Source organism: Mus caroli, chromosome 9 (genome assembly GCF_900094665.2).
Source record: "Mus caroli chromosome 9, CAROLI_EIJ_v1.1, whole genome shotgun sequence".
Classification (NCBI taxonomy): domain Eukaryota; kingdom Metazoa; phylum Chordata; class Mammalia; order Rodentia; family Muridae; genus Mus; species Mus caroli.
The window spans coordinates 72145818-72158342 of NC_034578.1; the positions used below are offsets into that span (position 1 = coordinate 72145818).

General features: G+C 39.5%; 1 protein-coding gene and 1 pseudogene across 7 annotated transcripts in view; one reads left to right on the forward strand and one right to left on the reverse strand.

Moving 5' to 3' along the window:
- Window positions 1–12525, forward strand: part of Myo5a (myosin VA) — a 154300-nt gene that overhangs the window by 54964 nt on the left and 86811 nt on the right. For all 7 annotated transcript variants that reach the window (XM_021173409.2, XM_029481120.1, XM_029481122.1 and 4 more), the window contains exons 5-6: window positions 5011–5167; window positions 11171–11314. In XM_021173409.2, coding sequence (XP_021029068.1) covers window positions 5011–5167; window positions 11171–11314 — 301 coding nt within the window. The remainder of the gene's footprint in view (window positions 1–5010; window positions 5168–11170; window positions 11315–12525) is intronic.
- Window positions 8293–9831, reverse strand: LOC110301388 (annotated as a pseudogene).

Below are 12525 nucleotides of genomic sequence, written 5' to 3' on the forward strand. Positions count from 1 at the left end.
CAGAGGCAGGCAGATTTCTGAGTTCAAGGCCAGCCTGGTCTACAAAGTGAGTTCCAGGACAGCCAGGGCTATACAGAGAAACCCTGCCTCAAAAAAACAAAAACAAACAAACAAACAAAAAAGAATAAAAGTATCAATAGGATTATTGATTAAACTGGTAGTGTTATTGTAGCAATATTAGCTTTCCTGATTTTGACCATTATAAATAGATAAGAACAAAGCTTAACAAATGTTGTGAAGGCTGTGAAAGTACATGTTTACAACCTATACTCAAAATGTTGCAGAAAATATTAGAATGGGAGAAATAGAGAAACAGAGCAAGTGGGCAGCTCCTGGATGTGAGTGTTGCATAAGCAGGAGTTCATTTTACAGTGTGTGTAGCTTCTACAAGGTTGAAATCCTATTACAGTAACTTTATGGCAACAAAACAGAGCAAGCAAGCAAGCAAGCATAGAACTCTGGAGATGAGACACGTAGGAGGCTCTTCAGTGATTTGAATGAGGAACAGAGATTTAGTTGAAAGTATTAGTGAAGATGTCGAGTAGGGAATAGATTCTGGATAGAGTTTTAAGATGGGCCTGGGAACGTGATGCAGGGTAAGAGAGAAGCAAGAGTTAGGGTGACTACAAGGATTTGTTCTGAGAGAGAAGGTTGGCAGTTTCCTTTCTAGAGATGAGGTTTCCTTTCTTCTAGAAGAAGAGCGGGTTGTGTGGAGGTGGGGGGGGGGTAGAGTTAAAGCGATGGGCTTACATCTTGGTTTATTAACTTATTTTATGTTTATGGGTATTTTATCTGCATGTATGAATGTGCACCAAGTTGGTGTAGTGCCTGAAGAAGCCAGAAAGGAGCCTAGTGGCAAGTGGTTTTAGCTGTTAGGCCATCATGATAGCCCAGTTTTAGTTAGAAATGTCTATGCCCCATCTCCATTCTAAACATGCTCCTTAGAGAACAGTGCCCTCGTGGAATACTGCACCCTCTTACATTTAATGAGCCTGTTGACTTCTAGAGGAGAAAGGGCAAATGGAGTTTGAGGTCTGTCTTTCTGCTTGTATTCCTTTTCTCACATTCTTACTTGTCCTTTCTCACACTAAACCTGACTGATTTTTTCCACTTTGTCTGTGTGTGTACATGTGTGTGCATGTATGTGCACGTGCATGTGTGTGTGTGTGTGTGAGTGTGTGTGAGCACAGAGGAAAACATGTGGGAGTCAATTCTCTCTCCATCATCTGAGTCTTAAGTATGGACTTAGTTCCAAGCCAAGTGACTGCCTGCTGAGCCATCTCACTGGCTCCCTGATTGTTTTCCTTCACCAAAATCACAGAACTATTTTCATTAAACCATCAAGATTTAGTTTTGTTTCCTTATAGTCATTTGTTATAATATTATCTTAATTTTATGTATTTCCTGTCCTGTGTGAGTCACAGGGCAATGTTCCTAAGTTTTACTTACAGCTTTGATTTAAAAAAAAAAAAAAGTTAGTACTGTGTGGTTAACCTTGGTTTAGTTTAAAAAAAAAATACTATGTGTTCTAATTGCGTCTCCCCCAATTAACCATAGAACTTAAAACTTAAGATCTCCATGGATTTCACTTTTATCAACTGTAAGATGGACCAGTTTCACAAGTGGTCTAACTTGACCTTACAGTGTTCAGTGAAATGTATTTGTTATCTTTATGTTTGATTAGATCAATGAATGGGCCTTTTTCTTCCTAGTGAAGGACAGAGCACGCATGCTAAGAAGTGACATAGCAAAGCAAGAGGAGCCTACCATGGACCTCCCCGTACCCCTCGAGTTAGGGGTGTATGCTATAACAGCTCACTCACTGTCTTGGCATACTAATCACCAACCTTAAGCAAACTAACTTGGGTTGCTTTCTGCAAAGAGGAAAAGAGTGTCTGTCCCTGTTATTCCAGTTATTATTAAATTATATTGGCTAATAAGTACAGAACACTTTGAAAAATATTAAGTAGAATATGATACAAGCTCTAACCTTCATCATTGTGAAGCATCATCTCTGATGTCTCCTTCCGGCCATTTAGGTGTGTCATCCGGTTTTATTACTTCTGTCTTTATTTATTACCAGGCCTTTCTTAGCCATCCTTCTTTCATTTAGTTATGTGGTTTCTGAATGCTCTAGTATCCTGACGTTCGTTGGCTAAATAGAAAATGACTCTTATGGATGGTGAAATCTCTTCTGTTAACAACTGTGACTCAGGTACCATGTAGTGCCAAGTATCCTACTTATATAACAGGCTTGGTGTAATGCCTGCTACCTTATAAGGCTGATTGAACAGATGCTTTGTGACTTCCAGGCAGTATATGCTAAGTCAGGTTTGGTACCATGTGTGTGTATGCCCTGTGTTATACTTTGAATATAAAATGGTTCCAAAGGTTTGTGTGCAGAAGACTTGGTAGTGTTATTGAGAGACAAAATAGGTGCACTAACTTCTCCAAGGACTTAATCCATTGATGAGTTCCAAGCTGAATAAGCTATTAGGAAATGCAACCATTAGAAGGAAAGAAGCTGCTGGGAATATGTCAGGGTTTCTCTTATCCATTCCACCTTCTCAGCTTTGTCTGCTTCCTGTCTGCATGAGATAAGCAGCTTTGCTTTTACTCTATGTACCTTGCTGTGACTCACCATGGCCAGAAACAAGAGACCCAAGTGAACATGGCCTGTAATGTAAATTAAGTCTCTCCTCCCTATGTCAGTTACCTGTATCACTGTTGTAACAAGGTACGTGACAAGAGTAGCTTAAGGCAGGAAGAGACTAGTTCAGCTCATAGTTTAAGGTATAGACCTGCATGGCAGGGAGTCCCAGCAGAAGAAACTCTAGGCACCAGCCACTTTGCATCTGCAGGTCAGGAAACAAAGGGCGGTGAATGCTGACGATGATCTCTTCTTTCTTTCTTTCTTTCTTTCTTTCTTTCTTTCTTTCTTTCTTTCTTTCTTTCTTTCTTTCTTCCTTCCTTCCTTCCTTCCTTCCTTCCTTCCTTCCTNCCTTTCTCTCTCTCTCTCTCTCTCTCTCTCTCTCTCTCTCTCTCTCTCTCTCTCTCCCTTCCTTCCTTCCTTCCTTCCTTCCTTCCTTCCTTCCTTCCTTCCTTCCTTCCTTCCTTCCTTTACTTTACATTCCCACTCACTGTCCCCTCCTGGTCACCTGTCCCACAATCCTTCCCCCACCTCCCCTTCCCTTCTCTTCTGAGAGGATAGGGGCCTCCCAGGTATACCCCCTTCCCTGGCACATCAAGTCTCTGTGAGGCTAGATGCATCCTCTCCCACTGAGGCCAGACAAGGTAGCCCAGCTAGAAGAACATATCCCACATACAGGCAACAGCTTTGGAATAGCCTGCTCCAGTTGTTTGAAACCCACATGAAGACCAAGCTGCACATCTGTTACATATATGTCGGTAGGCCTAGGTCCAGCCTGTGTATGTTCTTTGGTTGGTGGTTCAGTCTCTGAGAGCTCCAAGGGTCTAGGTTAGTTGACTCTGTTGGTCTTCCTGTGGAGTCCTATCTCCTTAGAGGTCTTGGTCATTCCTTCTGTTCTTCCATAAGAGTCCCCAAGCTCCATCTACTGTTTGGTTGTGTCTGCACCTGTCTGAGTAAGCTGCTTGGTAGAACCTTTCACAGGGCAGCCACACCAGACTCCTGTCTGCAAGCATAACAGTATCATTAATTGTGTCAGGGATTGTGCTTGCTCATGGGATGGATCTCAGGTTGGGCTAGTTATTGGTTGGCTGTTCCCTCAATCTCTGTTCCTTCCCCTGTGACTGCATTACTTGCAGACAGGATAAATTTTTGGGTTGAAAGTTTTGAGGGTAGATTGGTATCCCTATACCTCCACTAGGGTCTCTGCCTGGCTACAGGAGGTGGCCTCTTCAGGTTCCATATCCCCAATGTTGTGAGCCACACCTGGCACCCCCATTGAGTCTTAGGCACCTTCCTTATCCCAAGTCTCTCTCTCTCTTCCTGGAGATGCCCCCTACATCCCCATCCCTGTTGCAGGTATCCATTCATTCTCATGGCCATCTGGCTGTCCCTCCTGTACCCCCCTATACCTGGTTCTAACCATCTCCATTCCCCTCCCCATACCTCTCCCATTCAGTTCCCTCCCTCCATCTACAGGCAGGACACATTATAGGTTGAAGATTTGGTATCCTAATCCCTCCACTGGAAGTCTTGCCTGGTTACAGAAGATAGCTGGTTTAGACTTCCTACCCCTCATTATTAGGAGTTTTCCCTAGAGTCACCCTGATACATTCCTCGGAGTTTCCACTACACTAGGATTCTACCTCACCCTGAAATGCCCCCAGTTCCAGTTGTCTCTCCCAGCACTTTCTCCCTCCATCCTCCCCTGACCTGATCCTGTTGTGTGCCTTTAATCCCAGCACTTTGGAGGAAGAGGCTGGGGGATCAGGACAGCTAGAAATACATAGAGAAGCCCTGTCTCAAAAAAATAAAAGAGAAGAAGGAGGTGGGAGAGGGGAGGAGGAGGAAGAAGAGGAGTGGGAAGATGAAGAAGAGGATGGGGAGAAGAGGAGAAAAGTTTCAATTGTGGAATAATTTTTAAATGAAATTAGCCAACATCAAATGGTAGCTTTTTGGAAATGCCACTTCACAGATCATTAACAGATGGACATTTTGAAATATTTCAAATGATTTTATAAAATTTTAATTAAGCACATTTTCCCCTAAATTCTTTGGCTGTGGAGCCAAAAAATATCCCCCTTTTCTTCTGTAGTAGCTGACAACAGTATTATAAAATACCAAAGCAAATGAATAAAATACTGTGTTTGAGATACACACACAGAAAATTCAGAATGCCAGTAATACAGAGTTGTCCTTAGTTACACAATTCTAAGTTAATGGTATGTCCTTCTTCTCTGTCCTGTTTATAACTAGTAATTCTTCTGCTTTGCTTCCACACTCTGCCTTATCAGGGAGAAAGGCACAAAAGTGATCATGTCCAGAAGTGGATGCACTGAAAGTCACTTTGATTTGTTTTCCAGGGATGAACGAAATCAATCCATCATTGTAAGTGGAGAGTCAGGCGCAGGGAAGACGGTCTCGGCTAAGTATGCCATGCGGTACTTTGCAACTGTAAGTGGTTCTGCCAGCGAGGCCAATGTTGAGGAAAAGGTCTTGGCCTCCAACCCCATCATGGAGGTAAGACAGAACATTTTCAACTGCTTTAAAACAGTCTCTAATTAAGAAACAGACTGACTACCTGACTGATACAGTACCTGTCAGAAAGTCTAAGGTTTGCAGCCACTGAAGTTAAGGAAATACTGTTCTGTATCTTAGTAAAAGACGTAGGAAAGCTGAAAACTCAGGAAGGTTGTTATTTCAAGTAAATCCTAGTGTAGAAGAACCTGCTTTACGCTGTTATTCTGCCTTTTAATGCTGAGAGAGAAGTCTGCCTATAGTACCGGGCAGCACTTCTTCATACTGACTGCTCCTTGTCCAGGGCGAAGTTACTCATCTCCTCCCAGTCCCCGGTTCCTGCTTATACTCCTTCCAAACAGGATTGCTCTCACTCAAGCAGGAATGAGTTCCATTACTCTTTCCACAGTACGTTTTTATCCTTAGTTCAACCTCTTTAGCTACAAATTTTAACTTTTTTCCAAAGTCCAAGTTATATACATAAACCCTAATCACATGAGCATTTTTACTTTTAAAAAATAAATAAATTATACAGCAAAGTATAGTATAGTAAAGAAATTCAAAATTATACGTTCTTGAGAAAGGAAATACTATGAAAAGATAAGGTACCTTCAAAAGTCAGATGGATCTGGGTGTGATGACTCATGCCTGTTATCACAGTTATGTAGAGGCTTACAGCAGGGGGGTCACCATGAGTTTGAGGCAGGCCTGGGCAGCAAAGGGAGACTCTGCCTTGGAAAACTAAACCAAACCAAAGCCAATACAGAAACAAAGTAGAAATGCCTGTGCTAAAGACAAGGGGATCGGATGTATGAAAATTTGATGTCTGAAGGTTTCTAGCTGGAAGGATATTATTTATTAAAAATGGTACTTCAGGAAAGTTACAGTTTCATAAGAAAATGAGAAAAATAGATTTCATTAAACAGAAATCAGAACATGCAGAAACAAACCTTTTTCGTTAAAAATTCAAATGGGCATGATTTTATCCCTGTCTTTTTCCTCTGCCAAGTTTTCTTTATCACCCAAACACGGATGGAGCTAAAATTGATCTGATGCACCTTGGTACAAGTGGCTTTTGCAGTAATCTGCCCAGAGGTAATTGTGCCTGGTTTGCAGTGCTGTGTGTAACATCTCTAAAACAATGCTGTGACATATGTCTACATGGCTATCCTTTAGGGCTGCAGATCTTCCATTCCTGCATGACCTAGACAAGGTACTTTGAGGAAGCAGAGAGGCTTCCAAAGCTAGGTGTGCTGCAGGAAGAAGGAGAAAGCGGTTTCTGATACAGCATGGGCAGGAAGGAGCAGATGGCTATGTCAAAGGAAAGTAGTAAAGTCTAGAATTAAGATTTTGCGAGGATTTCACTCTATCTATAGTAGTGGATGTTACTGATGCTAATATTGAAGTCATACTGTTCAATATAAAACCACAGAGTATAAAAACACAGTGATACTAGTGAGTGATTTCTGCTCTCACCAATATACAGGTCAATATACAGGTCATCACAAACAAACAAACAAACAAACAAACAAAAACTAAACAGAGAAACTCTTGTGTTAGGCCAACTTTATAAATTGAATACCTACTGAAAATTCCAAATGAACATTGTATCTGATCTTAGTGGAATAAATCTGGATATCAACAGCAGTAGAAACTACACAAAGTGTACAAACTCATGAAAACTAAGCACTTACTTAGCAATGATAATTAGTTCAAGGCAGAAATCAAGAAGAAAACTTTACAAATTCCTATAATTGAAGATGAAAACACAACATGCCAAAATCTGTGAAATACAATAAAGGAAAAGATTGCATCACTTAGTGCCTTCATCAATAACATGAAAGACCTCAAATTCATAGTTTAAGAACACACTTGAAAACCTTGAAAAAAAACAAGAACAAACAACTCCCAAGAAAGTAGATGAGAAGAGATAATCAAACTCAGGGCTGAAATGAACAAAATAGAAATGAAGAAAAAAATACAAAAAAATCAAATAAATGATGAGTTTTTCCTTGGAAATGAGTAAAAAGATTGAGAGATCCTTATCCAAGTAAAAGAGAGTACAAATCCAAATTAATAAGATTAGAAATAAAATGGAGACATTACAACAGTTATTGAAGAAATTTAGGAATCCTTAAAATTTGTTGTATTTCACAAAATTGAAAAATTTTAAAAGAAATGAATTTCTAGATGTGTATAGTCCACAAAAGCTAAATCAAAATGATATTAATAATTTAAATAGACCCAAAACATCCAACAAGGTAGAAACAAAACCTCCCAAATATAACATTCAAAACCTTCCAAATAAAAAAAGCTGGGACCTAGACAGATTCAGGACCGAATTCTACCAGACCTTTAGAAAAGAAATAACACCAATACACTTCAATTTTTTTAATATAATAGAAAATAAGTACAGTTTCTAAATTCTTTTTACTGTGATACCAAAATTAGACAAAGACTCAACACAAAAGTAAATTATAGGCGAGAGAATCTGGTTGTAAAAATTCTCAGTAAGATACTTGCAATATACTTGCAAACTGAATTCAAGAACACATCAAAGAGATTATCCACCATGATGAAGTTCACTTGATCCCAGAGAAGCAGGGATGGTTTGCCTGAATCATATCAATAACCCTTCCTTCAGGTAGCAATTTCTTCGTGATTGAAATGAAAATAATATTATAGTCTTGTGGGTATACTGGATAATTTGGTGAAGTGGGATTACTTGAGAATTCTTTTCTTCTAAAATCCCACAACTTCAGCCATTTCCCACAGCTCCTAAGTTTCAAAAGCATTGTTCTTGGGCTGTGGAGCTGATCTTGGATGTGAAGCACCCATCAAAAGAGCAGTATGGCTAATCAGCAGGCATTCTGATTTGTTCTTCAAATATTTTAAGGTTTATTTATTTTTTACTTTACATGCATGGGTCTATACCATACGTATATGTATGTGTACCATGTTCATGCATTGCTTGTAAAGGCCAGAAGACAGCATCTGATCCCTTGGAACTAGAGTTATAGATGGTTGAGAGCCACCATGTAGGTGCTGGGAATTGACTCCAGGTCCTCTACAAGAGTAGCTAATGCTCTTAACCAGTGAGATATCTCTCCAGTTCCAGGTACCCTGTTTTAAACACAGACATGAAATATGTCTATGTTCTGAGGCACTTTAGTCCACAAATCAATAATTTCACAAACCACACCAAGTTTTTTTCATGTCATGGAAGCCATCTGGTGAACTCATGTGCCCCAAACAACCACAGTTCCATCACTGCCTTTCTGGATGACTTCAGCCTGCAGCAGATGGATCTTGTACAGTACTATGGGAACCTGTTACACTACTGCCCTATAAAATACTACTTAGGCTCAAAAATGTACATTTTTTTGTTGTTTTTTTGTTTTGTTTTGTTTTGTTTTTTGTATTTTCTATCTATGACAACAAAAGTGTCTTATCTTGGAAAGGGCTTTTGGGTACGATCACCTCGTCACTGAGCAATTGGCAAAACAGACTTCAGGACTCTGAGAATGAGAGAGCTCTGTGGGCCTGATGGTGAGACCCCTACAGTTGAAAGATCCCAGAACAATAGTGACACTTGGCAGCTCCAATTTGATCAAAGGCACAGAAAGTGTAGTCTGCAAACTGAATTTCAGCAATGGTGGCAGTACCAGTGATCAATTCCAGTTTCAAACCCTTATTCACACAATGGGCTCTTAAGACAGTTTCCACATTTGTCTCATAAATGAACAGTACATCAAAGAACTCCACTAAAGGTGACATCTTCACCAACTATTATTGCAGTAGGACCTTTGGCCAATCAGTTATCCAAGGCCTTTGCCACTGAATCAAAGGTTTATTTTCTGAGTTTGTTTATACATCAAGGTCTTTGGGTATTAAAACACAACCACCACACATACACACACACACACACACACACACACTCACATGAGTTTATAATTTCTAAATTAGGGTATGTTTAGTTAAATTATCTTAAGCTTTGTTAAATCATTGATTTTGCTAGAAAGATAGTATTCAATCATTTCCTTTTCTAAAATGCTTTAGAAGTAACAATCTAAATTCAAATACTATCTTCATAGCCAATACAAATTATGGCACTATATTTCTTTTAAAATACTAACTCATTTTCTTTGAGGAGAGGATCAAATATGCTGACTCTGTGGCTAGCTAGGGTCCTGTTGTTTTTATCCCTGAAACTTGTTCTCTGTCTTAACATTCTATACCATTTTCACATTTCTCTGTTTGCATATACTAACCCTGAAAGACTTTGTACAAGGGGCAAACGTTAATCTTATATGGAATAAAGCTATTCAGAGTTTAATATATGCATTGTGTGGATGCTTGTTCTTCTATCTACACTATGTTTTTGTTTTGACTTAAAAGAGTTACAGAAGCATGTCACTAAGTTAAAAAGTAGATATATGCCATCAAAAATTTAAGGTTATGAACGATATTTAGTAGAAAGTTGTATTCTTAGTATGTGGTTGAAGATACTTACAAGTTAGATAAAACCGTTAAAATCGATGTTGGGCTGTAGATGCTACTCATTTTGGAAGAGTGCCTGCCTAACATGAACAAAGCCTTGTGCACATGCCGGAATCCTAGCATTGTACAGGTAGGGGTAGGAGGATCAGGAGTTCAAGGTCATCCATCCTCAGCTACATAGCCAATTCAGGATGAACCTGGACTACATTAAGGCCCTGTATTTACAGCAAGCAAACAAACAAACCCAAAACAACAACAACAAAAACCAATTACGTTCTGGAGGGGTGGCTCTATAGATAAAGTGCTTGCCCTGTAAGCATGCAAATCAGGCTTTAGGTCTGAAACACCTCCATTAAAAAGCTGGGTTTAGCTGGGCAGTAGTAGGACATGCCTTTGATCTCAGCACTTGGGAGACAGAGGTAGGAGGGTTTGAGGCCAGCCTGGTCTCCATAAATAGTTCTAGGATAGCCATATACAAAACCAAAACAAAACATAAAAATATAACCAAAAAAGCTGGGTTTGGTGGCTTGCCAAAAATCCTAGTGCTTAGGAGGTGGAGACGGGAATCCAAGGGCAAGTTGGGTATCGAGATAAGCTGAATTGTCAGTAAGCTTTGGGTTGAGTGAGAAATCCTGCCTCACTAAATAAAGTGGAGAACTATCAAGGAAGACAATTGACACTAACCTCTGGGCTTCATGTACACATGCACACATGTGTACAGTGCAACCTCACACACGTGCTTGTACACATACACACATTCACAGTATATACAAGAATGAGACATGTTTTTACTTCTGGTTTCTGAAAATGGCATTTAAATTGAGTGCATAAAGCCAGGCATGGTGACACATGCCTCTGCATCTGGGAAGTAGAAGTCTGAGGATATAAGTTTAAGGCACCCTTAGCTATATACGGAACTCATGGCTAGCCTCATCTGTAAGATGCTGCCTCAAAATACAATCAATCAGCAGAATGGATAATATTAATACTCTGCTTATAAGCAGTATCGCTTCTCCTCTTTTTGCTATAGGATAAAATGATAGAACTGGCTAGTTTCTAAAGAGACCTTTCATACCAAACTAGCATTTCCAGGAATTTTTTTCTTTGTCTTAATGATTTCATTTACATAAGGCAGTCTTTTGAGTTTTTGGTAGCTAAGGACAAGGCTTTGCTCTGGCAGCTCCAGCCCTATATATCTCTCTCTGCTGATGTGAATGTTTGCATACCCCAAATGGTGTGTGAAAATGTCACCACTGCGTCCATCAGTTCTGCTTCTGAAATGCATTTCTGTGAGAATAACAAGACAAAAGAAGACTATTGGTATTTACCTGTGTCGCTGGGGGCAAAGCAGACACTTGTGCTCCCTACAGGGGCAAAAACTGGTTCTCGTCTTTAAAGAATCACTAAAAATGGAAGAGTTGGATTCTATTCCTTCTCTCTCTGAGTAAGCTTTGTAAATGCCATGCATTGCCCTTCTAAGATCTTGTTTTCTCTCTTGCTTCTTAGTCAATTGGAAATGCCAAAACAACCAGGAATGATAATAGCAGCCGGTTTGGAAAATATATTGAAATTGGTTTTGACAAGAGGTACAGAATCATCGGTGCCAATATGAGAACTTACCTTTTAGAGAAATCCAGAGTGGTGTTCCAGGTAAGCTGCATGTGCTGCTGTGTGTTTTAGGATTACTTTATAATTACTGTTATGTGACATTTTCTTGGGGAGATAGGAACAAACACCCAAAGAGAGCATCAAGGACAGAATACAGACTTTATTATGGGAGTCCATGAATTCATTAGGCTTATCTACATAGATGGTTAACCTCAAAGCAGCTCTATCACCCTGAATTTCCCTCCATAGTGGGTGACAACCTCATGGAAACTGCATCATAGAGCCCCCTTCCAGTTAACCTTCTGTCTTTTGCTTTTTATTTCCTAGCATCTCCCCAGATCATTTGCACTGAGGGTGGACAGAACAGAGAGTGATGGCTGCAATCTCAGCTGAAGCTTCTGTGACCCCAATTTCCCTCTTTCTACTAGGGACTATCTCAGCTTCATCACCATTACTTCACACACAGCTACTTCTTTAGGGTTCTCCTCAATTAGTTTCCTTGGCCAACATAATTTCTTCTCCAAGATGATGGTCACTTTATGGCCAAGGATTAAATCCATACAAAACCACTATAGAGCCCTTGCTTGCTAGTATGATATACTTTATTTCATAGTACTCTTGAGCATATTCTCACGGTATTACTATAAGTCACACTTGGATAGAAACATGTGAAATGTAAACTGCTGCATCAGAAGTAGAAGACTACCTCTTTAACCTAATAATCCTTGAGAGTGGACACTGATTTAGGTTTAATGTTTCATATTTTACTAACATTTCAGTTACTGTACAAAATAACGAATTTCATTATGATATCCATGCACAGGTATGTAATTGTTCCTAGCTCCACACCATTCCTCTACTCTCTGCTGTCCTTCTTTTCTCTTGCTGGTCTACTTTCATTCATATACATATATGTATGCATATCTATCTATATCTTAAAGCTAGGTTTGCATGGAAAAAAACATGTTATATCTTCTCTACTCCATGAGCTCTTGTTCTCTACCATCCCCCTACTTCAAACATCATTCCTCATCAAGGTCTCTATACTATTTTCATGTTGTATGTTCATGTTGTTTTATATATGTGCATGTGTAATGCATTTATTTATATTTAAATCTAGATTCTGCATATAACAGAAAGAATGCAATATTTGTCTTTCTGAGTCTGGTATAGTGGTTTTGATTTTTTTCTTACAAGATGCTTGTTGGAAAGGTTAGTTACAAAGAGGTGCTATTTAGTTTTGTCTCTATTTT